We start from the raw sequence: 23,002 nt of genomic DNA, 5'->3' as shown, positions 1-23,002 counted from the left end.
ATCCTTGTTCTAACAAATTTCGTATATCTCGTAATGTTGTTTTCTTTGAGAATCAATGTTTCTTTTCTACACATGTTGCATCATTGACTAAGATTAGTATTCTACCTTGTTTTGATGAATTGCCTCCTCTACCTGAATGATTCAAACCTAGAATTGTGTATACTCGACATCTACCAACTTTGCCCCTTCCCGAGACTGACCTTTCATCTGAAACTGCTTCCACAACTTCTCCTCATATTGACCCGCCATCTGAGACAGTTCCTAAGTCTAGTCCTCGACGATCTGCCCGAATATCACGTCCTCCTGATCGTTATGGTTTTTCCCACACATCTTTTAATGCTACTTTGTCTTCTATTTCCATCCCTACATGCTTTTCCGAGGTTGTTAAATATGAATGTTGGTGGAAAGTGATGGATGAGGAACTTCAGGCTCTCCAGGACAATCATACATGGGACGTGGTTCCTTGCCCCTCTAATGTTAAAGCCATCAGTTGTAAATGGGTTTACTCGATTAAGCTTCGCTCTTATGGGACTTTGGATCGGTATAAGGCACGATTAGTTGCTCTTGGGAACATGCAAGAATATGGGGTGGACTATGAGGAGACATTTGCTCCAGTGGCAAAGATGACCACAATGCGTACAGTTATTTCTATTGCCGTCTCCCAAGGCTGGCCACTTCACTAGATGGACGTCAAAAATGATTTTCTTCATGGTGATCTCAAAGAGGATATTTACATGACTCCTTCTCTGCGTTTGTTTTCTTCTCCATCTATAACCGTGTGTAAGTTAAAGCCGTCTCTCTATGGCTTAAAACAGGCTCCTCGGGCATGGTTTGAAAAATTCAGGTCTACTCTGCTTCGCTCTCCTTAGTCCAAAGCCAATATGACTCCTCTTTGTTCCTTTGCAAGACTCCGATTGGTCTCGTTCTTTTACTTGTGTATGTGGATGATATTGTCATTACTAGCACGGACTCCAGTTTGACTACCCATCTCAAGCAGAATCTTCAGGCTTCTTTTCATATGAAAGACCTTGTTCTTCTTACCTATTTTTTGGGGTTGGAGGTGCACACTGATTCTTCAGGTATATTCTTGAATCAACACAAATATACCCAAGACTTGATTAGCCTCGCTGGTCTTTAGGATTCTTCTTCAGTGGATACTCCTATGGAGGTTAATGTGAAATATCGAAGTGAGGAGGGTGATCTTCTTTCTGATCCTACTGTGTTTCGACAGTTGGTAGGCAGCTTGAACTATTTGACTATTACTCGGCCTGATATTTCCTTCGCTATCCAGCAGATTAGCCAGTTTATGCAAATTCCACGCCATCTTCATTTAGCTGTTGTTTGCTGTATCATTTGATATCGTCAGGGGTTACCTGGCCATGGGTTGTTCTTTCCAACCGGCTCTCTTCTTCGCCTTATTGCTTATAGTGATGCGGATTGGGTCGGATGTCTTGATACTCGGCGGTCTGTCATAGGTTGGTGTATGTTTCTTGGTGATTCTTTGATTTCTTGGAAGAGTAAGAAACACGCTCACGTTTCTAAATCATCTTCTGAATCCGAATACAGGGCAATGTCTGCTGCTTGTTCTAAGGTTGTCTGGCTTCGTGGGCTTCTGGCTGAGCTTGGTTTTTCTCAATCTGATTCTACTCTCCTTCATGCTGATAATACTAGTGCCATTCAAATAACTGTTAATCCTGTTTAGAATGTACGAAGCATATTGAGGTAGACTGTCATTCTATTTGGCAAGCCTTGGACACTCGTGTTATCTCTCTTCCTCATGTTCCCACTAATCTCCAGATAGCTGACGTTTTCACCCAGGTCATGACACGACAGCGTCATCAGTTCCTTGTGAGCAAATTGATGCTTCTTGATCGACCAACATCAATTTGAGGGGAGATGTGAGTTAGATACGGCATATGTATCATATATATTTAGCCATAATTAGTCTCTCTAGTTATGACATATTTTTGTATTATAGCTATAGTATCTTGTAATTAATAGGTAGATTTTAGTTACTATATTTGTTCTCCTAGATTGCTATAATCGTTGAGATACAGCCTGTAATTAGCTATACAATCCCTATATAATACAAGCAACCCTCACATTGAGAGGAATTCAGTTCAATTGATATACCATACAGGAAACTGTACCAACACCTATGATTATTATCTGCCACCATTTGTTTGAAAATTCATCACCCAAGCTTGAAAACTACAATTATAATTACCACTCGATTTTTGGTTAATTTATTGTTTCTGACCATAAATTTGCTTGTGGGATCGGGTGTGGCTAGAGAAGCGTTATGCTGGGTCTCGCCATACATCTGAATGGTTCAACACTGTAAGGAGAAACGTCAAGACTCGACTTATTGCTAGTGTGGTTGTATCTCAGGTAATTTCCACATTCTTACCACATTTAGATGGACCTGATGGACCGTGATACAGCGCACGCGCACGGTAGCTAAATTTATTTTATTTTATTTTATTTTTAATTAAAAATAAAAAATAAAAAAAAATTACACTGGCGTGTTTTAATTAAAAAAAAAAAAAAATTACACTGGCGTACGGTGTTAGTGGGCCCTTCTGGTATGCTAGTGGGGCTACCATCCAGGTATCTTCAATGAAAATTTGCCTCCCTTCGGAGATTCTATAAATTTTTCTCATCATTAGAAATTCTATAATAGTAATTGATTTTAATATTGTTTTTGAACAGGTACTCTTGTTTGGTTTAATGGCTATAGAGATCAAAAGAAAGGCTCCTTATGCTCATACTGTTTGTGAAATAGTAAAAGCTCGGTAAGTTGCACTTTGAATGCATCCTTTGCTAAATACTTTTCTGCTAGATCTTTTGCCTCTAACTTAATGATAATCTTCATCTAATGCCAGTTGGGGGACTATGGAGCACATTGTCTTCCTTGCCTTCTGCTTTTTGACAAATATTATTGTAACAGCAATGTTGCTCCTTGGTGGATCTGCTGTTGTAAATGCACTGACTGGAGTGAACATTTATGCTGCTAGCTTTCTGATACCACTTGGAGTTATTTTGTACACACTAGCCGGAGGACTAAAAGCAACCTTCTTGGCTAGCTATATACATTCTGTTATAGGTAATTTACTCGATTATTGTCTTAAAATTTTCTATGTAATGTTTGATTTATATTCTGGTTTTAACCTGAGATTTGTTTTGTTTACTTTTGGCTTCAGTACATATTGTTTTAGTCATCTTTGTCTACTTGGTTTACACGGCAAGCAGTAAGCTTGGTAGCCCTAGTATTGTATACAATCATCTGGTTGACGTAGCAAGCAAATCAAGAATATGTGAGGAGCCACTTTCCCATGATGGGCAATCTTGTGGCCCCGTTAGTGGGAATTACAAAGGGTCTTACTTGACAATGTTGAGTTCCGGCGGGCTTGTTTTTGGGATTATCAACATTGTTGGCAACTTTGGCACTGTGTTTATTGACAATGTAAGCCCATTTCCCTTGTATGTTTCCATTTTAGAATTAGCCTCACATGCTAACACTTTTCAAATAATAAAATTCTAGGGATATTGGGTGAGTGCCATTGCTGCAAGACCTTCTTCAACTCATAAGGGCTACTTGTTGGGTGGGTTGGTATGGTTTGCAGTGCCATTTTCTTTGGCAACATCACTGGGTTTGGGAGCACTCGCCCTCGATCTGCCGATTACAGCAAGTGAGGCAAGCCATGGACTTGTTCCTCCTGCTACTGCTACAGCTTTGATGGGGAAAGCAGGATCTGTTCTTCTTCTTACTATGCTTTTCATGTAAGTACTTATAGGAGACCTGGAAGGGTCAGTTAATCAATTTTCATTTTGGTTTTCAATATTCTAAAAGATTGGCTCATGTGAAATACCATAAGGTTTGCATTTTGCTTTCATCTTAATGGTTTTTCCTGCATTTGAATGCCTAATATTCTTCAAACCCCAAGTTCTCTAAATCCTATTCAACCTTTGATTGTTTTTATAATGATCAGGGCAGTGACATCTGCTGGTTCATCTGAGTTGATTGCAGTATCCTCATTATGCACATATGATATCTATCGTACTTACATAAATCCAGAGGCAAGTGGGAAGCAAATCCTTAGAGTGTCAAGGGGTGTTGTCCTTATCTTTGGATGCTTTATGGGGATGTTAGCAGTAATACTCAACAAAGCTGGGATTTCCTTGGGCTAGATGTATCTAGCCATGGGAGTGCTCATTGGTTCAGTAGTTATGCCGATTGCTTTTATGCTTCTGTGGAGAAAAGCAAATGCAATTGGTGCCATTCTTGGTGCCACCAGTGGTTGTGTTCTTGGAATAATCACTTGGTTGTCGGTTACAAAATCCGAGTATGGCCGGGTAAATCTTGATACGACCGGGCGAAATGCACCGATGCTTGCCGGAAACCTTGTCTCTCTACTTACCGTAGGAGCTGTTCATGCTATTTGTAGCATTTTGTGGCCTCAAAACTATGACTGGGGTACCACTAAGCAGATCACAGTGGTTGAGAAGGAAAAGAGTGAACAGCCAGCAGAAGAGTTCAATGAGCAAAAACTGACGAGAGCTAAAGCATGGATTGTAAAATGGGGTGTTGGTTTTACTGTTCTGATTGTCATATTGTGGCCTCTTCTCTCTCTTCCAGCAGGTAAATTCTTTTACTCGGTTGCTGCATGAATTCTTTGCAATATTCAAAATCCATGCTATTATTGTAGTCTTCCAAACATAATTGTCCTTTCGGTGAAGAACCCCATTGATATATGAAAGAGAAATGGTATTTAGTAGGCTGAAATGACGTAACAGTAAAAATCAGACTTTAATTTTCGTTTTACTTATCGTAGTTGTCTAGCAATCGCATAAGAGTTTACTAAATAGCATTAATCTAGATCCGTTGTCCCAACTATACTTCAGTAACTTAATTTTGTATGATGCAGGAGCATTCAGTAAGGGGTACTTCAGATTCTCGGCAGTGATTGCTATGGCATGGGGCACCATTGGTTCTATTGTAATTATTGTTTTACCACTAATAGAAAGCTGGGGAACCATGCAAAGCGTTGTTTTGGCCATGTTTACAAATGACAAGCTCATGGAAAAGGTGGAGGAGATGAATCTCAAGCTGCACACAATCATGTTGGCTATTACTGAAGCAGAGAAAATTTACCTACTTGAGAAAGAGAAGGCCAAGAGGAAAGAAGCATCAGAGTAATAAGTTCAAATCTCCATATGTCTAAGCCCGCATAGTTATTTTAGCTTGAATGAATCTTTTAGACTACAATTTAGAATATGATTCTCTCCATTTCATAGTCAAGATTTGAAGTTGGTGCATTTAATAGTAACCATCTCTTTGGAATCTTTTACAAGGATTTCTTAATAAATATGGTCTTTTATGTGAAAATACTAGTTTTCCACGTGGATTTGGCTTAGGTCCCATAAAAATAAAAAATAAAAAAAATAAAAAAAACACTATAATTTTTTCAACAGCCTGAATTTAATTTGCAAGCTGGCTTCAAACACATAGGCATTAATGCATTTTCTGGCGTACGATGTCCATCAATAAAATGAAATTAAGATTGACGTTGAGCCGTAACCCCTCCATATTGTGAAACGTGCAATTCGAAAGTTGTATTATGATATCATTAACTGCCCTTTTGGAATTTAATTGAAGAATGAAGCTGCACTACATGATGCAAATTATGCGATGAATAAAGGCATAAAAAAAGGGGTAGGTCATGGAGGGGCGGAGGGTTGACCCACCACCATTGTGAAGTGGTGGCCAAGTCATACTGCGACCTACATAGGATGCCAGGTCACGGAGATGACAACCGATTCGATCCACGAGCCTTCTCCCTTGTGCAGAAGAGGGGCAATGGCTCTCTTTCAAGATATTGAATCTCAGACTTAAAAACTCACAAGCAACAAAACAAACACATGCTGCTTTTCTCTCTCTCGTAAAAGCTTTCCTGGAGAACTCATTTCTCCCCAACTCCTACCTTAACCTTCTTTCTCCTTCCATAGAAAACCCTTTTGAAGGAATCAAACAGATCACCCACCAAGCCGAAAATCTCAATTGGCTTGACAATCCACCACTCCTCTTGCCCACAAATCCTTCAGAAAACTTCCCTTCCCTGCACATGCTTGCAGGAAAAGTTAATATCTCATAATCCCATAGCCAAATCAAAAGTGAAAGGAAACCTCCACTCTGCTTGGAACTTCCTTTACTCCTTGCACTTCGAAGCCATCGGTAAAATGCTTTTCTCTTCACTTTCAAGAACGCTACACAACTACAAAAGGTCATTGATCTTTCTCCCTAGAATATAAATGGCCACTTGCTTAATTTAAAGAAATGGGAAGCAAGCATGACCTACAAAGAACTTGACTTTACTTATGGTGATTTTTGGGTTCAAATCCATGATTTACCACTAGAGTTGATGAATCCGAGAAACGCTAAAGCCATTGGGAACAAGCTTGGTCAGCTCATTGAGGTGGAAATGAATACTGTATTGGCCTTAAACCGCAAGCAATTCTTGAGGGTTCATGTCAATATTAATTTGCAGAATCCCTTGATTTGAATTCATTTCAAGTATGAAAGACTCTCTGACTTCTGTTTTGCTTGTGGAAGACTTGGTCATGCCAAACTCTATTGCCCTGAAAATCCCTCTCCAACTTCAGTACCTCCATACGGCCCTCACCTCCTTACCAACCCCCCACCAGCCATTAGTGTGGAAACCATCATATTTACCAACAAACCGACCCATACTCAGCAACCTATTATGCATGGAAACTCTCTCTCCATTCCTAACCCTCAAAAAAGCCGAAGCTCAAATCCCCTCCCTCACATAGGTGTCCCTGATTCATCCTCTTCCCTGGTTCTCACACATACTGAGTCAATTCAACCTCTCCCATACCCGAACTCGGTAACCCAGTCTATAAACTCACCTACCTCAATCACTAAACCTCTGACCTTTGCCCATTCCAAGGAAAACCCATCACACATGATGGCAGCGCCTTACATACCAACGCCGCCTACTTTCTCCACTATCCCTCATGCAGCTATACACTACCAAATCTCCAAACATTTAATGCCCGTAGATACACCTCACAATCTTTCTACCGTGTATGCTGGCAAACACTTCGCCACTCCCCAACCTTTCAACACAACCTTAGCCAAACAAGTCCCCACACTTGGAAACCAAATTACCATTACCTCTTCTACCCCTCAGTTATACCATTCCCAAATCATTGATATTGAAGAAATTACTGAGGACCCACCAAACCCCACTCCTAATTCCACGGACCAAAGTTTGCTTGTCTCAACCAACATAAAACACCAACATTCCTCTCCTAGCACTCAAGTCAGCTCCAGAAATTTTACCAATCCATACCCCCGCAAAAGGATCCACTCAACCCCCAAATGCTTCTAACCTTACTCCCTCTTTTCCTCCCCTCATGGAAATAACGGGAAGCAAATCCGTCTATCTCCCATGGAGTCTCCTACAACTCCTGACAGTCCTAACAGAGCCTCTCTGGTCCTCCCTTTCCCAATGGAACCTAATACTTCTTCAGCTGAGCTGGCGAGCCTTATCACGCCCACAGTCGCCAAATGAATCTACTGGCCTGGAATTGCCGGGGTTTTGCTCGCCCCGCGGCAATCCGAACTCTGCGAGCACTAATCAAAAGGAACAATCCTGATATGATCTTTTTGTCAAAAACAAAAATCTCAATTCAGTCAGTCCAGCAAAATCTTAATGGTTTCGGCTTTCCTTTTTTGTTGCACTTCCCTACTAATGGCTCTAGTGGAGGCATGGTTATAGCTTGGAAGCAAGGAGTTGAAATTAAACCTATTCGTCTGGATGGATATCATATTTCATGCTTGGTGTACTCAGACCCTATTTTTTGCCTGTGGCTTTTGACTTGTACACGTGGTCCTCACTCTTGAGCCAACCAGGCTGCATACTGGGAGAATCTGTCTTCTACTGGTAATGCTTTTGGAGGCTCTTGGCTAGTTTTTGGAGATTTCAACTCCATTTTGAACCCTAGTGAAAAAAGAGGGGGAAGAGATTTTGGTGCAACCTCCCATAATTAATTTGTCTCTTTTGTGAATCAAAATGGTTTGGTTGACCTTGGCTTCAATGGAAATTCTTACACTTGGAATAATTGTAGACATGGGCGAGCTAAAATCAAAGAAAGATTGGATAGGGGTTTGGCTAACCAATCTTGGGTCCACATCCTTCCGAATACTATCATCAAACACCTTCCAGCAACGGCTTCGGATCACAATCCAATCCTGCTCCAAACCGGTGGTAATTACTTCCATATCTCCAAGCCTTTTCGTTTTGAAGCTTTTTGGTTCAAAGACTCTTCTAGTTATGACGTGGTTGCTGGTGCCTAGCATTCTTTTGTTGATGGTTCCACAGATTGGATAGGGGTTTGGCCAACCAATCTTGGGTCCACATCTTTCCGAATGCTATCATCAAACACCTTCCAGCAGTGGCTTTAGATCACAATCCAATCCTGCTCCAAACCGGTGGTAATTACTTCCATATCTCCAAGCCTTTTTCTTTTGAAGCGTTTTGGATCAGAGACTCTTCCAGTTATGACGTGGTTGCTGGTGCCTAGCATGCATTTGTTGATGGTTCTCCTGCTTTTACCCTTTGCCAAAAATGGAAGAATACTAAGAGAGCTCTTACTGAGTGGAATCGAAATCGCATTGGGAAGATTCAATCCAGAATCACTTCCATTCTCTTAGACTTGGATAAAATTCAACAAACTCCTCCCTCTGATAAGAACTTGGGAATTGAAAATGATCTCCTTCAAGAACAACTTGCTAGAGAGGAGATCCTATGAAAACAAAAATCCAGGGAGCAATGGTTGACTTGTCGTGACCTCAACACAAAATTTTTTCATGCTTCTACTATAAACTGTAGGAGGTATAACTCTGTTTCTTTTCTCAAAACTGTTCATGGTATGGTTCTTAATGATAGAGAAAATATTGGCAGCAACTTTGTGGATTTCTTTCGTTCCATTTTTACTTCCACTAACCCTATGATCAATGATGGTCTTGCTGATTTGGTTTCCCCTGTTATCTCTGACTTAGACAATCTTATGCTTTGCAAAATTCCTGAAGAGAGGAATTTACCAAGCCATTTCCCAATTAGGTCCTAATAAAGCTCCTGGCCCAGACGGAATGACTGGTTTGTTTTACAAATCTTATTGGCCTATAGTTAAGGTTAGTGTGGTTACTTTTGTTCAATCTTTCTTTAGAGGAGGTTTCCTTCTAAAAGAGTTTAATCACACTAACATTGCTCTTTTTCCTAAGATTGACAATCCCTCTAGAGTGAACCAGTTTTGTCCCATTAGCCTCGTAAATTTTAACTACAAGATCATATCCTAAATTTTGGCAAAACCGCTTCAAAACCCTTCTTCACAAGTTTGTCTCTCCTTACCAATTGGCTTTCATTCAAGGCCGCTTCATTGAAGACAACAATGTGATGGCACATGAGAGTTTCCACTCTCTAAAGAATAAGAAAGGCAATGGAGGTTTAATGGCCTTAAAACTTGACATGGAAAAAGCCTTCGACTTTATGGAATGGCCTTTTCTTATCAAGATTTTAAAATTACTGGGGGGTTCAACTCCATTTGGATGCATTGGATCCATCAATGTTTATCCACTGCTTCTTTTTCTATTTTTTTTGGATGGGTCCCCATTTGGAAAATTCTCTCCTACCCATGGACTAAGGCAAGGCGATTCTCTATCACCTTTCCTTTTTATCATGGGTTTGGAAATTCTCTCTAGGCTCATCCTTAGAGAAGAAAATTGGGGTCTCATTCATGGTCTCAAGATTTCAAGACTCAGCCGTCCTATTTCACACCTTCTCTTTGCTAACGACCTCATGATTTTCTCGAGAGCAAAAAATTCAAAAGCTGCATCTATCAAAAAATGTCTCGATTCTTATTCCTCTTGGTCAGGGCAAAAGGTTAACTTTGAAAAATCTGCCATCTTCTTTAGCAAAAATTGTGGCCCTCCCATTCAAGCTTGCTTCCATTTGCTTTACCCTCAACCTCAATCACAGGACCACTAAATCAAGATACCTTGGCATTCCTCTTTTTCTTCATCGAAATAAGAATATAGCTTTTGAAGATCTTAAATCCACAATCTCTTCCCGCATCTCTGGTTGGAAATCTAAGTTGCTCTCGATAGAACAACTTTGATCAAAACTGTGGCCTATGCAATTCCCACACACTATGTCCTTATTTCTTTTTTCCAAATCCTTTTGCCTTGAACTTGATTCTACGTTGAGGAAATGTTGGTGGGGCTTTCCACTTGATAAGAAAAAGAATCTCACTCTCTTGTCTTGGAAAAGCATTTGCACCCCCAAATCTTTAGGGGGTCTTGAAATCAGATCTATGGAGTTCCATAACAGCGCCCTCCTCTCAAAGTTGAGTTGGCAAATCTACTCCAATCAAGATCTTTTGTGGGTTGGGGCTTAAAAAGCTAAATATTTGGGCAATGGCAATTTTTTGGATGCTCCTATCAAGAATGGGTCCTCTTGGCTTTGGAAAGGTATTCTCAAGAATAGACTTGTTATCGAGAAAGGGGCTTGCTGGGCAGTTTCTACAGGCTTGGATCTCAACATTTGGTCTTCCTCATGGATCCCTTCCTTACTTGGCTTTAACTCTACCCCAAATCTTTCCATTTCCCCCCCTCCCTAACCTCAATGTTTCAGACCTTATAGATAGGAATATCAATTCTTGGAATTCCTCTCTTATCTGTGAACTTTTCGACCCCTTATCAGCCTCCCAAATTCTCAACCTCCATCTCCCTTTTTCCATTAGAAATGTCAATTTAATTGGGGCCCCTTCCCCCACAGCAAAGTTCTCTGCCAAATCAGCCAATGAATTGCTTATTCATTCACAAAACTCCAGAATTCCTCCCCTAGACCACGATGACCGGAACCTTCTTTGGAGCCTAAAACTCCAACATAGACACAAGCAGTTCCTTTGGAAACTGAGTTGGAATGCCCTTTATGTTAGAGAAAACATTGGGAAATTTGTCTCTCATTCAGATCCGAAGGTGTGGGAATGCCCTCTCTGCCATGGTAATGCCCTTTGCCAAGATTATTTGGAGAAACCAAAAATGGCCCTTGGATACTACTGCCTTTAGCAATATTTTTATTCCCTCATGGATTAGAATTTTGCTTAGGCCTCACTCTATGCTTGGCATCCCCTTTAAGGATGTTTTTGAATTCCAATTGACAGCAATGATTGTTCTAGACCAGATTTGGTTTGCCCGTAACCAATTGATTCACAAACATATCACCCCGGTTGTCTCTAACACTTTGAAGTCCATCTCTAATGTCATCCGGACACATCTCCAAGCTTGGAAAGCATCTTCATTTGATCAATCTATTTGGCTTCCTCCTCCTACAGGTTCTATGAAGATTAACTTTGATGTTGCTATTAATGTTTATTTTTCAGTCACTGCTGCTGTCCTAAGCAACTCATCGGGTGACATCATCTCAGCATTCACCAAAAAACTGCTTTCCACTTATGTGAGCAAGGGAAAATCCATGTCTGCTCTTACAGGAATAGATCTTGCTATCTTATAAGGCTGCAACAATTTGTTGATTGAAGGTGACTCTTTGGTTTCCACCTTAGCTATAAACAATCAGAATTTCTTCACCGAATGGACCATTGCTCCAATCATTGCCGACATTCAATTGAAACTACATTTTCAAGTTTGGAATGTTACAAGAGTTTCTAGAAGTGCAAACTTTCGTGCGCATCGCCTCATCAAGTGGGCCGCTACCAACCTTGTGTTTAGAAGCATTCCCAATTCCTCTTCTATCTTCTATTATTACATTTTACTATCTGTCAACACCATTCTTGGCAAACCAAATGCATAAAAAATTAAATAAAAAAATAAAAAAGAGAAATAGTAACAACTATAGATGTAACCATGCAGAAAAGAATTCAAGTGTTGGTGCAAGGTACGTCTCAAACCGTGGAGGGGGTTGGTTACCCCTTCTATGATCCATAATGCCCTTTGCAAGGGGCGGTTGATTTTTTTTTTTGGGTTATATTTTTGCATTGTTTTAGCTTTCTTTAGGACATAATTGACATTTCAAGAGTTAGAAAATTGGCAGAATATGAACCAAATGATTTATTTGATAATGACTTGAACTGTAGACATCTATTTGATAATATTGAAAACTCAAAGAGTAATTTTTAATAATGGAGCAAAGCAAAAGGGAGCTAATTTGATCTTTTCCCAAAAACAAAAAGATAAAAAAGAGTAGATGTGAAATGTAAATAAGAAAGAAGCAAATGATTGAAATTAACGTTTTGCTGCATGCAGAACAAACATGGTTGTGAGTTAAGTTTCGAGCTGTTCTATAAACAGACATACCTTCATAATTAACATTAAAAGCATTTATGATCTTTTCCTTTACAGAGTTGAGCTTGAAAAGTGGCAGTTTTACCTTTTGAGTGGTTTGTAGAGGACAACTGTTACATATTTGGACTCGAACCTATGGGTTAGCCCCAAGGCAACCACAGACTGGGAGGCCCATCCTTTCTCCATGAAGAGGTGGTTGAGCACAACATGCTGAGGCTTGGAAGAAGAAGCCTCATCTGCGTTCTCCATACCTAGGACAGTTAGATGCAGCTGGGGTGGAACAGCCAATGGCTCCTTTGCAAAATCCTCCTCCGCCGGCAAAGCCTGAGTGTAGCTGTATTCTGGTGATGGAGGAGCCTCAAACTCAGTGACGCTCTCAAAGTTTTCAGGCACATAATCCTGCACAAAACAACAAAAGCTAACAGAGGACAATTAGATGATCATAATGATGGTGTATGCAAAATTCAATCTTGAACCACACAATTCATGGGAAATCAGTTTTTTTTTTTTTTATCTTTCAAAAAAGTCCAAGAAAGTGAAGTCATATAGTGAAAGTTGTTTGATTGGGAGTCCAAAGAAATGAAATCTGTCTGTTTGAATAAACTAACAAACTAAATTGTTACATTTTCCTAGTTGTTACGAAAAATGGATAAAGTAATGGTGATCCAGATAATTGATTTCTATTACATAAATTAATGGCTTAGTGGAACTACTATTATGGTTACAAAGTAAGAGTTGATTACCCTACTACAGCATATATATGTGTCTGTGTCTGCATGTAAGTTCCACTTCCACTTATGGCATTCGGATCATCACAAGCAGCTGATGTACATGCTTGCATAAAATTCCTCTCTCTCTCTCTCTCTCTCTCTCTCGGAAAAAAAAAAACAATACAGGAGAATATAGATGCAAAATAAAGGGTAAGCAAGACACCTACATGAACATCAAGAAGATTACAAACATGGCCCATTTCGTCAGCTACGAAAGGAAGATCAGGGATATATCTCCATTCACCATCAACAATGAACTTGTAATGGTATATACCTGATGGAAGGACCATAAGAATTGAGTGGTCTTTACCAGATCTCTGCAGCATCTTCCTGCAAAAAGAAGTAAGTACGTGTAGCACACTTTGTACATACATGGTATATTTTAAGCCAAAAATGGCATTTCATAGTTTTACCAGATAGGATAAAGTCAATGTTTATGATCAAAAAGTGACTTTAGTTTACCTAGTTGTCCAGTTGTCCCAAGATCCCTCCACAGCCACATTGTTACCACCAAAGTTCCATATAATCATGGTGGGGATTCCTGGCTCAGGAGGATGATTAACAGCTCCCTGAGACTCATTCTGCCAGATATTATTGAAAAGGGGAGGCCCATCAGCCATCTGCAAGGGAGCTAGAGGAACCTGCAAATGCACAGAAGACAACCCATCAGTTTGAATGAATAATAAGGGTATTGTAAAGCTCCTTAGTTCACAGTGTCAAAACAACATTCAGATTTTTTACTATTGTCTCATCATTTTCACAGTAGAACTGACTATTCCAAGAACATAGTTTAATCTGCAGATTCTCCACCACAAGCAAAAATGGGTCGCTTACAAAATTACTGCAGCTAGCACACACTAGGAATCAACCAAAATAGGCATGCATGTGAGCAATTGTGCACTAGCACGCATCCCTAAAATATCAAATACTACTAAGTTTGTCCGTACTTCGAATAACATCCAAGGCATCCAAGATATCATGTAAAAATTAGACCATTTTAAAACACAGAAACATAAAGAAGGATCGACGTTCTGACTGGCAATTGAAATTTACATTCAACCCAATCTTAGTGGATTTCAAAATTTTAGCTCAGCTTGAGCTACAATCATCCAAAAGATCCATAAACTTAAAAAATTTATAAACATTTAGTGATAAGTGAAACTGTCCATGCTGTGATAAAGAAAGTTCATACAATATGCAGTCAGCCTGAGGAGTATATTAATCATAATTATAATTTCATAAAAATTCAAATACAGGACTAGTCCAATAGCATTGAATTATATTGAATTGGAACAGGTGAATTTTGTCATGAAGCCCTCCAATTTCTAATTAAGATTGATTGGCCCATCATGTTATGCAAAGATTTAAAATCTAGTTCATTGAGATTTCGTAATATTTGACCTTTTCATACCAGTTAAAACCTGAACAAATATAAGCAAATGCCTCATTTCTGTGTGTCATCGGTAGTTAAAGATATGTTTCCATATATTGCTTCTAACTTGTGTACTTAAAAGCTGTGTGAAGCACAATGTACTGTTCAAATATTCTTATTATTTGAATGCCCACATACAAAAGAAAGCAAGACAATAGATCTTATTTCCTTTAAATTTCATAATAAAAATTCCAGGAAAGTGAAACCCAAGAATTTCAACTTCCAGACAGCTCTCAACAGGGTTTGTGGTCCAAATGTGTCCAACGACACCATTCCATATATTGCTTCTAACTTGTGTACTTAAAAGCTATGTGAAGCACAATGTACTGTTCAAATATTCTTATTATTTGAAGGCCCACATACAAAAGAAAACAAGAGAATAGATCTTATTTCCTTTAAATTTCATAATAAAAACTCCAGGAAAGTGAAACCCAAGGATTTCAACTTCCAGACAGCTCTTGACAGGTTTGTGGTCCAAATGTCCAAGGACTCCCCTCCCTCCTCCCAGTCCACTTCTCATATATTATTTTTTTTGATAAGTAATCAGTAGATTTTATTAAAAGCGTAAGGCGTCCCAAAGTACACTAGAAGTATACAAAGAGGATCACCTAACTAGAAGGGGAAAAACGTACAAGGAAATCATCATAGTTAATCGACACCGGAAAAACAAACGCTATAGTCCAAAGATATAAAGTATGGAAACAATAGGATAAAATGTCCTCGAAGGACCTCTCCAAGTTCTCAAAGCACCTATTATTTCCCTCTCTCCATAAACACAAAAAAAAAAAAAAAAAAAAAAAGTACGCACCATCTTCCAGACCGCGGCACCCCCCGCCCCCTTCCAAAAGACCACCAATAGGCTAGCAACTCGATAACCCATCCAAGCATCACCCACGATAACCCAAAACGACCAAAAAATGCACTCCACAAAGCAGACGCTACTTCACAATGAAGAAGAAGATGATCCACCGTCTTCTCGCTCTTCTTACACATACAACATCTGTTCACCACAATCACATGTCGCTTCCTGAGGTTATCTAAGGTCAGAATTTTGCCCCAAGCCGCCGACCACGCAAAGAAACCTGCCCGAGGAGGAGCCTTTGTCCGTCACACACTCTTCCAGGGAAACCTCCTCCCTTCCGAACACGCCAAGGAGAAAAAGAGAGACTTGACCTTGAAAGTTCCTCTATTGGAGGAATTCCACCATAATCTATCTTCAAACCATCGTCTCACTCTAGCTTCATGCAACACCTGGAAGAAAGAGGCAAAGACATTCACCTCTCAGTCATGAGCCTCTCTAGAAAAACTCACATTCCACTGAATGGACCCACCTAGCATCTCCAAATTATCCGCAACTAAGGCATCCTTCGCACAAGCAATACTAAAAAGAATCGGGAAAGCTATCTTGAGAGTTGTATCTCCACACCACCAATCATGCCAAAAGCTAACCCTTGTCCCATCCCCCACTACAAATCTCGTAACACCTTTGAAAGTTTTCCACCCTTTTCTAATATTCTTCCATAATCCCACCCCTAACGCTCCTCTAGGCTCAACAGAACACCACCCACCCCATAAGCTCCCAAACTTCGAATCTACCACAACTCTCCACCAAGCATCTCTCTCCGACCCATATCGCCACAACCATTTCCCTAAAAGAGCGCAATTGAACACCAATATATTCCTAATACCCAACCCTCCTTCCTTAATCAGAGTGCAGACTTGCGACCACTTCACCAAGTGGTACTTGAACTCTTCACCTATCCCACCCCATAAGAAATTGCATTGTAATTTCTCAATGCGCTTAGCAACACTCACCAGAATAGGGAATAAAGACAAGTAATAAGTGGGCAAGTTAGCGAGAGTGCTCTTGATAAGAGTAACCCTACCCCCCTTCGACAAATACAATCTTTTCCAGCTGGCCAACCGATGTTCTATCTTCTCGATAACTCCATCCCAAATATGCTTGGACTTATAAGAGCCTCCTAACGGGAGACCAAGGTACTTCACTGGCAACGTAACTGCCCCACACCCTAAAATACCGGCTAACAATTCCACTTGCTCCACATTCCCCACAGGACTTAGCATCCACTTCTCATGCATTCTTCTTCTCCTTCTTTTTTCTTTTCTTCTCTTATTTTTGTTTTATTTGTTCGTTTACTGTTATTTATACCTTAAAAACCTCTTGTGGATTTCCTAAGGCTCTACTAAGGCCATCTCACATTCCAAGGCCTTGGGAAGCCTACCACTTCAATACAACCCCAAAGGAGTGAACTAAGGGCTGGTGCAAAACGTTCCATCGTATCACTACGTCACACCTTAATTTCCTTTTGCACCACTTGCACATGCAAGCACCATGTATGTGCATAAACTCTCAGGTCATGATTCAAAACAATTTGGAAATAATAGCAATCTATGAAGCCCTGTGCATTAGCAGTTATGTTTTTTGGGCTTGAATGTAGGAAACAAAACATTATCTTGTTACTACACTGACACATCAAAAATTTCTCTTTACAATTAGGTAAGGTTCTACAAAAACTAAAATATATTTGACAGGCCCTAAGACTAAAAATAATCTAAAAGCACCTAAGTTTTAGAATGCATTTCTCAACCAAATTTTAGTAAATCTACCAAGAGAAATCCTAGTAATCCAAATTAAAGTGCCAAGTATGTCATTCTTAATACTCATTAAGTGTTCTTTGTTTCAAAGTCTGCATGAATATGGGTATTGATTGGAAAATAAAATATTAAAAACAGAGGAAGAGAATCTCAAAGTTGGGTTGCAATACAGTGGAACCAGTTCAATGCCTCATTGCTTTGTAGATATTTGTTGCCTATACACATCAACATGGGATCAACCATCTTTATTGCTATGCCTAATGTTAGATCATCACCTTGAGAACAAGTTCAACCCCTCAAAGCTTTGCACATTAACTTGTTGCCTATACATTTCAACATGCGATCAACCATCTTTAATACTAAGTCAGATCATCGGATTGACACTGTGTCAACATCCTTTATCAGCAACCAACTTTACATATGCATCCTGGTACCAAGTAATACATCTTCACAATCTTTGGATTTTATAGATGATATCAAACATATATTAAAGAAGTCAAACCTGATGTCCTTAAATGCAGACGTATTCCATGCTGACTCCTAGTGCTTCTTTGTCTCAATATGTTTGTTTTGGTGATAAATACAACAAAATATAGAGCAAAATTCAGAGCCAAATTGTGTGACTGGCCTAATCCAAGACTTCCTTAGAGCTAGAGTGCTAGATGGTCTGAAAAAAGTTATAGACGGAGTCATAATTTTGCTTTCCTTCTTCACCTTTTCCTTAAATAATCAAAAAGTGATTTGATATACGACATTATAAACATATGAATCAATTTACTAACACCAAACCAGAAACTAAAAACAAACCACAAATAGATTGACTGGCATACACTTTCCCTTCTGAATCTCATGCAATTGGGAAGAGTAAAGGAAAAATAACCAAACAGCTAAAGCTCTTTCTCTCCCTCTCCCTATCTTCCCCCCACCCAACACATACTGTACTGTTTTATTTTCCCAGCCAAGCCACACCACTTCAGTTGAGGAATGGAAGTCAAATTAATGGAAGCAGCAATAAGGATAAAAACATATCATTCTCCTCTTCGAAGCTCACATGTACTCTCAAATTGATCACAAATTAAAAATCTTTGAGCAGGAAGAGATGAATTTAACGATGTCTGTTCAGGATCAATGCAATAAAATTTTATCATAGTATTCATAGGCCAAAACCTCCAAAGGACCAGGGGAGAGACTCATGGTACCCTCTTAAATACAAGATCTTTAAAGATCACATGAGATGGTCTATTTGACCACTTCCTACAAAAATAAAATGATAATGACTCGAGAGGATAACATGTAATCTATACAACTACATACATGACATGTGCAAATAATGACCATTAATTGCTGCATCTTTTTTAAGTAATCAAAATATTATTAAAAGCACAAAGACCAACCTAGGCACAATTGCATATAATATCTAATAAATACAACTTATCCAAAAAAAAACTGAGGGACACAAAGGTAAGTCAATGACAAAGTTCTGAGTTGACTTTTGATAGTCTCTTTACATTAGTCAACCTCCAAAAAAATCGGTGCATACGGCAAGATGGTTGTCTTTCTTTATTACACTAGAGTGAAACTTGATAATAAGACCACATTGATTGTTAATGTGCTTGTCCATGTCTTTTTAGAAGAACAAAGGTATATTTCTTCATTTCAACAACCCCAAAACATATTTTGCATGCAGGAAAACTGATGCTAAAGGAGGATTACTTTTTCCAACTGCTGAGATGAACCTCCCAAATATTTATAAGTGAGGATTATTCAGCTTTCACTTGCAAACTTCTCAGGACAGACGTCACAAAATTTCAGGAAGAATATGAAGTGAAGATTATTACATTGTTGACAAAGGGTTCCAGCATAGCATATTTTATACTTGACATTCCAAATGGGCAAATGGAGTGCCCATTTGCAATATGCAGTAGACATTTTAGACACCAACAAGTATGCCACGTGAATTTTGCCAAATCAATTAAGTTGATTTGTTGAATATTGCTACCATTCTAACAAATGGAGATCCCATTTTAAAGAGAGACATCCAACTCCTATTGTATTACACCTGGCTTGCACAGAATGCACAAAATGGAAAAGTAACCATATCGACACACATCATTTCATTAAAGCTACCAAACAGATTAATTTGTGACACTTGTCAACTCCACCTTCCTTTATTCTTCCTTAATTTTTGTTTTCTAAATTTTTGCATATGAATGGTCAACCACATCTTCATGTTGTAGAAGTAATATGCATGTACTAGCTCTTTCTCTAGAGCGCCGCACACGTAAGGTAAACCCAGGTTTGGGGAGGAGGGACGGCCGTTGGATGCCTCCCTCCTCCCCTCGCCCCCTTTGCATGGTGAGTTAGCCTATTTACTTGCTGCCCCTAGCTCCATTGCCTCCTCCCTCCCCCTTCGGCTTGTGCAGTTATCTTCTTTCTGTGCCGCCCCTTTTCCTTTTTGTCCTGTTCTCTGGCGTTTTACCCGTCTTCCTTTGCCGTTGTGCCCGCATAGCCATTCTCCACTGTGCCGTCTTTTTCCACCACCATCTATCTCTGCCGCGCCTTGTCTAGGTCGGGCTTGGCTTTGAATCGGCTTGCCTTAGCTCGATCTCCCTTCCTCTGTCTGACCCACCTCGACGCGTGCCCCGCCTTCCTGCTCTCTGGATCCGTCAATGTCCATCCCACCTTTCGCATCGGATTCATCGATCCGGCTGTGGTTTGTTTCTATGACTTTTTTCCTTTTTGTCGTTGGCTTCTCATTGTGTTTGTGTTTGTTTCTTGTTTTTGCTTGTTTGGCACACTTTGTGGGTGCCACTCTTTGGAGATTCACTCAAACTCTCCCCCTAGTTTCTTTGAGTGCGCCGCTGATCTTCTCCACGCCTGCTTTGCCGTCCACCGTCAGTTGCCGGGTCTTTTCACGTGTCCCCCAGTGATGAGCTTCTAACGCCACCCTTTGCGTCAGTTTCCAGCTAGCACGCAATCGGCCTTCTTCCGGCTGCTATCATCCGCTTTGTGTGCTTCTCTTGTTATTTTCCCTATATTGTGAGCTTCCTTTTGTTGTATTTCCTTTTTTCATGTATTTGTTTTTTACTTTCCTATTTTATTTCCCTGTACATTTTTTCTTTCCTATTTTTTTTGTTTGTAATCAGGCTTTGTCCTCCCTCTATGATCTACCCGTTTTGCTTTTGGTCCAGACCTTTGGGTTGTGGATGTGAACGTTATCCTGGCGATAGGGTCGAGGAGGATGAGTTTCGGCATGAAAGTCTTTGCTCTCAGGGCCGAGGATTAAGTGCTACCTATGCATTGAATGGTGTCTGTTTGGTGTAGATCTGATCTTAAACCTGATAAATAGTCATGGGTTAGCGGATGTTGTTGCCTTTGTTTGGCTTGATTGGTTGATGACTGTAACTTTAGCTTCGACTATGATTTGCTTCAAAACTTTTTGCTCTGTTTGTAAGAACTCTTGCTCGCGACCTTTTATCAATGAATGAGTATGAAATGTTTTCCCTTTCTAAAAAAAATAAAAAAAAAGTAATAGGTACTTCAACACCATTATGTTTATTCATTTCCAGCCATCCTTGTCCACACTAATGCCATTTTCAATAGAAATCTTATGCCTTCTTTGTGATAAGTGCAACATTGGGTGGTCTCCAAGTAGCAAGAAAGACAATGTAGAGTGGATGTCACGCAGTTTTAAAGGCAAGTCCCTTTATACCCTAACATGCAAATTAATGTTTGTTGTAGCGGTATATTCCATAAACTTTTGGAATAACCAGCAATTTAACATGGTATCAAAGCCAAAAGTCATAGGATCAAAGCTTGACTTTGTCAATTCACTCCCATTTCAATTAAATATTCCATATGTTGGGTCTCACTGAACCCACACATGAGGGAGAGTGTTAAAATAATGGTTAAGGGATTAAATTTACCTCTTCCTATCAACTTAAATGTATGGGAAAAGAGGTGATTTAACAAAGAGAAAGGAAAGCAAGAACCTCCCACAAAAAAACTAAACACGATTGTGTCATTTAGGACATTATTTTCTGTGTTAAGGCTAGAATTGATACCTTCCATGGTCTTGAACCATTTCAGAAAGATATATGGCTTCAAAGATCGTGAGGAATCTTGGATGAGGTGTTTCGATAGAGTTATTGCAATTTTCATTTCCTTTGTGTTGCGGTTACAAGGGTATGCCCACTAGACCAAGTTTTCATTTTGATGGGGTATGCCCCTGTACTTTCGTACAGTTTCTATTGGATATAATACTTAGCTTATTCAAAAAAAAAAGAACCAAACTTTATCCAAAAAAAAAAAAAAAAAGAACCAAACTACTATAATCTTTAAAATTACATCTTCACGCATCTATTATCAAACTTTTGCCAAGTTGTAGATTCCAAAATCCATATGTCTTATTGGAACTCCCACAAATTACATACAAGTATTTAAACTACAAATCATCAAAATTCTAAATGTACCAGCTGCTGACTACAAAAAGATAAAAATAAAGTGATCAAAACATGATAAACTAAATTTGTTTTTCTCACAAAAAGCAAAAAGAAAAAACGATGCACGTAACCAACAAAAGTATTACTCATACCCCAATGACTAAATTTGTGACCTCGTAAACTAACACTCTGTTTGGTTTACCACGAGAGAATGGAAAAGAAGATAAAAATTTTGAACTTTGCCTTCTTTTCTATTGTTTGGTTAGTAAATGAGTTATGGAGAGCAAATTATCTGCAACAACAAAAGTTACCAAACCCATATTTTCTTTCATTTATTTTCCTTCCACTGTCTCCCAAATAAGCAAGCAAGAGAAAATAAGATATTATAACTTCGTTTTTTTTTTTTCTTTCTTTTTTTGAATTTCTCTTGTGATTGTAAGCACTTCCAAATCCAATGAAGCACAAAAAAAAAAAAATCTCATTCAAATTGTTGCATTCACAGGCCCAATGTGCGTTGTGCGTGTATATACATACATAGCCACATACAAACATATATTATGAAAGGAGGGGAAAGATTGAGAGCACCTGAGGAGCGAACAGGATGGGGGATCGAGAGCGCCCGGGGCTCTGAGGAGGAGTGTTGTTGCCCATCGAATCCGACGACGCCAGGCGCACTGGCGGATGCGAATTGGGCGCGTGGTTATAACCGACCCCCGATTCACCGTTGGATCTTCTTCCTGATAACGAATCATCATCGTCCCTCCCAATCCCACCGCCTCCTTCCTCTCTCCCGTTGGCGTTTCCCATCGCTCTTTCGCCAGCAAAAACACTCTCACAGATCCACCAAAGACACAAGTAAATCTTCCACGTATATTATATATGCATTATACATACATACATACATATATGAATGTATAGAGAGAGAGAGAGAGAGAGAGAGAGAGATGGAGGAAATGCAGGTGGGGAAGGTGGTTGCAGCGAGGTGGCGGGGGTGCAAGAAAATGTTTTAGAAAGGGGTTTTTCAAAATGACGCTGAAGTTGGGTTTATTTACGGGACCCAAGGAACGTGCCTACTTGTACGTAGCGCTGGCCTCTGAGCTTTATTGCGCAGACAACAAAGCCGTACGCTAATGGATAAAAACTCAAATTAATTTAATTCAAAATTCCTATTTTCTTTGCCCCACTCGCTGTTTTTCAGTCACGCTCCAATTGGCTACATCCACATGCAACGGGGGAGCGCATTTTACATACAGCTTGTTCTGAATGTCTTGATTCATTGACCTTTGTAATGATAATTTCAACTTATTTTTATTAAAATGTAATGTTAATATTTTATTTTTCAGTTTTTTTTTCT

The 23,002-nt window shown here is 39.5% G+C and overlaps 1 protein-coding gene and 1 pseudogene across 2 annotated transcripts; one reads left to right on the top strand and one right to left on the bottom strand.

The window, feature by feature from the left end:
• The window catches only part of LOC132164570 (urea-proton symporter DUR3-like), an 11,339-nt pseudogene extending 6,139 nt beyond the window's left edge, over positions 1-5,200 (top strand).
• A 7,104-nt stretch (positions 5,201-12,304) lies between these two features.
• On the bottom strand, positions 12,305-22,677 carry LOC132164233 (SNF1-related protein kinase regulatory subunit beta-1). 2 transcript variants are annotated; one of them, XM_059574699.1, is made up of 5 exons: positions 22,234-22,677; positions 13,621-13,799; positions 13,433-13,488; positions 13,132-13,321; positions 12,305-12,806 (listed from the first exon to the last, which is right to left on the bottom strand). In XM_059574699.1, exons 1-5 carry the CDS (start codon positions 22,453-22,455, stop codon positions 12,470-12,472), a joined length of 984 nt encoding a protein of 327 aa, XP_059430682.1. In that variant the 5' UTR covers positions 22,456-22,677; the 3' UTR covers positions 12,305-12,469. The 2 variants fall into 2 exon arrangements, with proteins under 2 accessions (XP_059430682.1, XP_059430683.1); XM_059574700.1 differs by lacking the exon at positions 13,132-13,321 and having other exon boundaries at positions 12,305-12,787; positions 13,326-13,488; positions 22,234-22,670.
• Between the last annotated feature and the right edge of the window lie 325 nt (positions 22,678-23,002).

Source organism: Corylus avellana, chromosome ca10 (assembly GCF_901000735.1).
Source record: "Corylus avellana chromosome ca10, CavTom2PMs-1.0".
Lineage (NCBI taxonomy): Eukaryota > Viridiplantae > Streptophyta > Magnoliopsida > Fagales > Betulaceae > Corylus > Corylus avellana.
This window is presented reverse-complemented; position numbering and strand designations above follow the sequence as displayed.

Excerpts from the sequence above, each read along its gene's own strand:
- LOC132164233 (XM_059574699.1), bottom strand. The coding sequence starts at position 22,455 with ATGGGAAACGCCAACGGGAGAGAGGAAGGAGGCGGTGGGATTGGGAGG. Across the intron at positions 13,800-22,233 it reads CCATCCTGTTCGCTCCTCAG|GTTCCTCTAGCTCCCTTGCA; the intron begins GTGCTCTCAATC and ends GTGCATTTGCAG. Across the intron at positions 13,489-13,620 it reads TGGGACAACTGGACAACTAG|GAAGATGCTGCAGAGATCTG; the intron begins GTAAACTAAAGT and ends TTCTTTTTGCAG.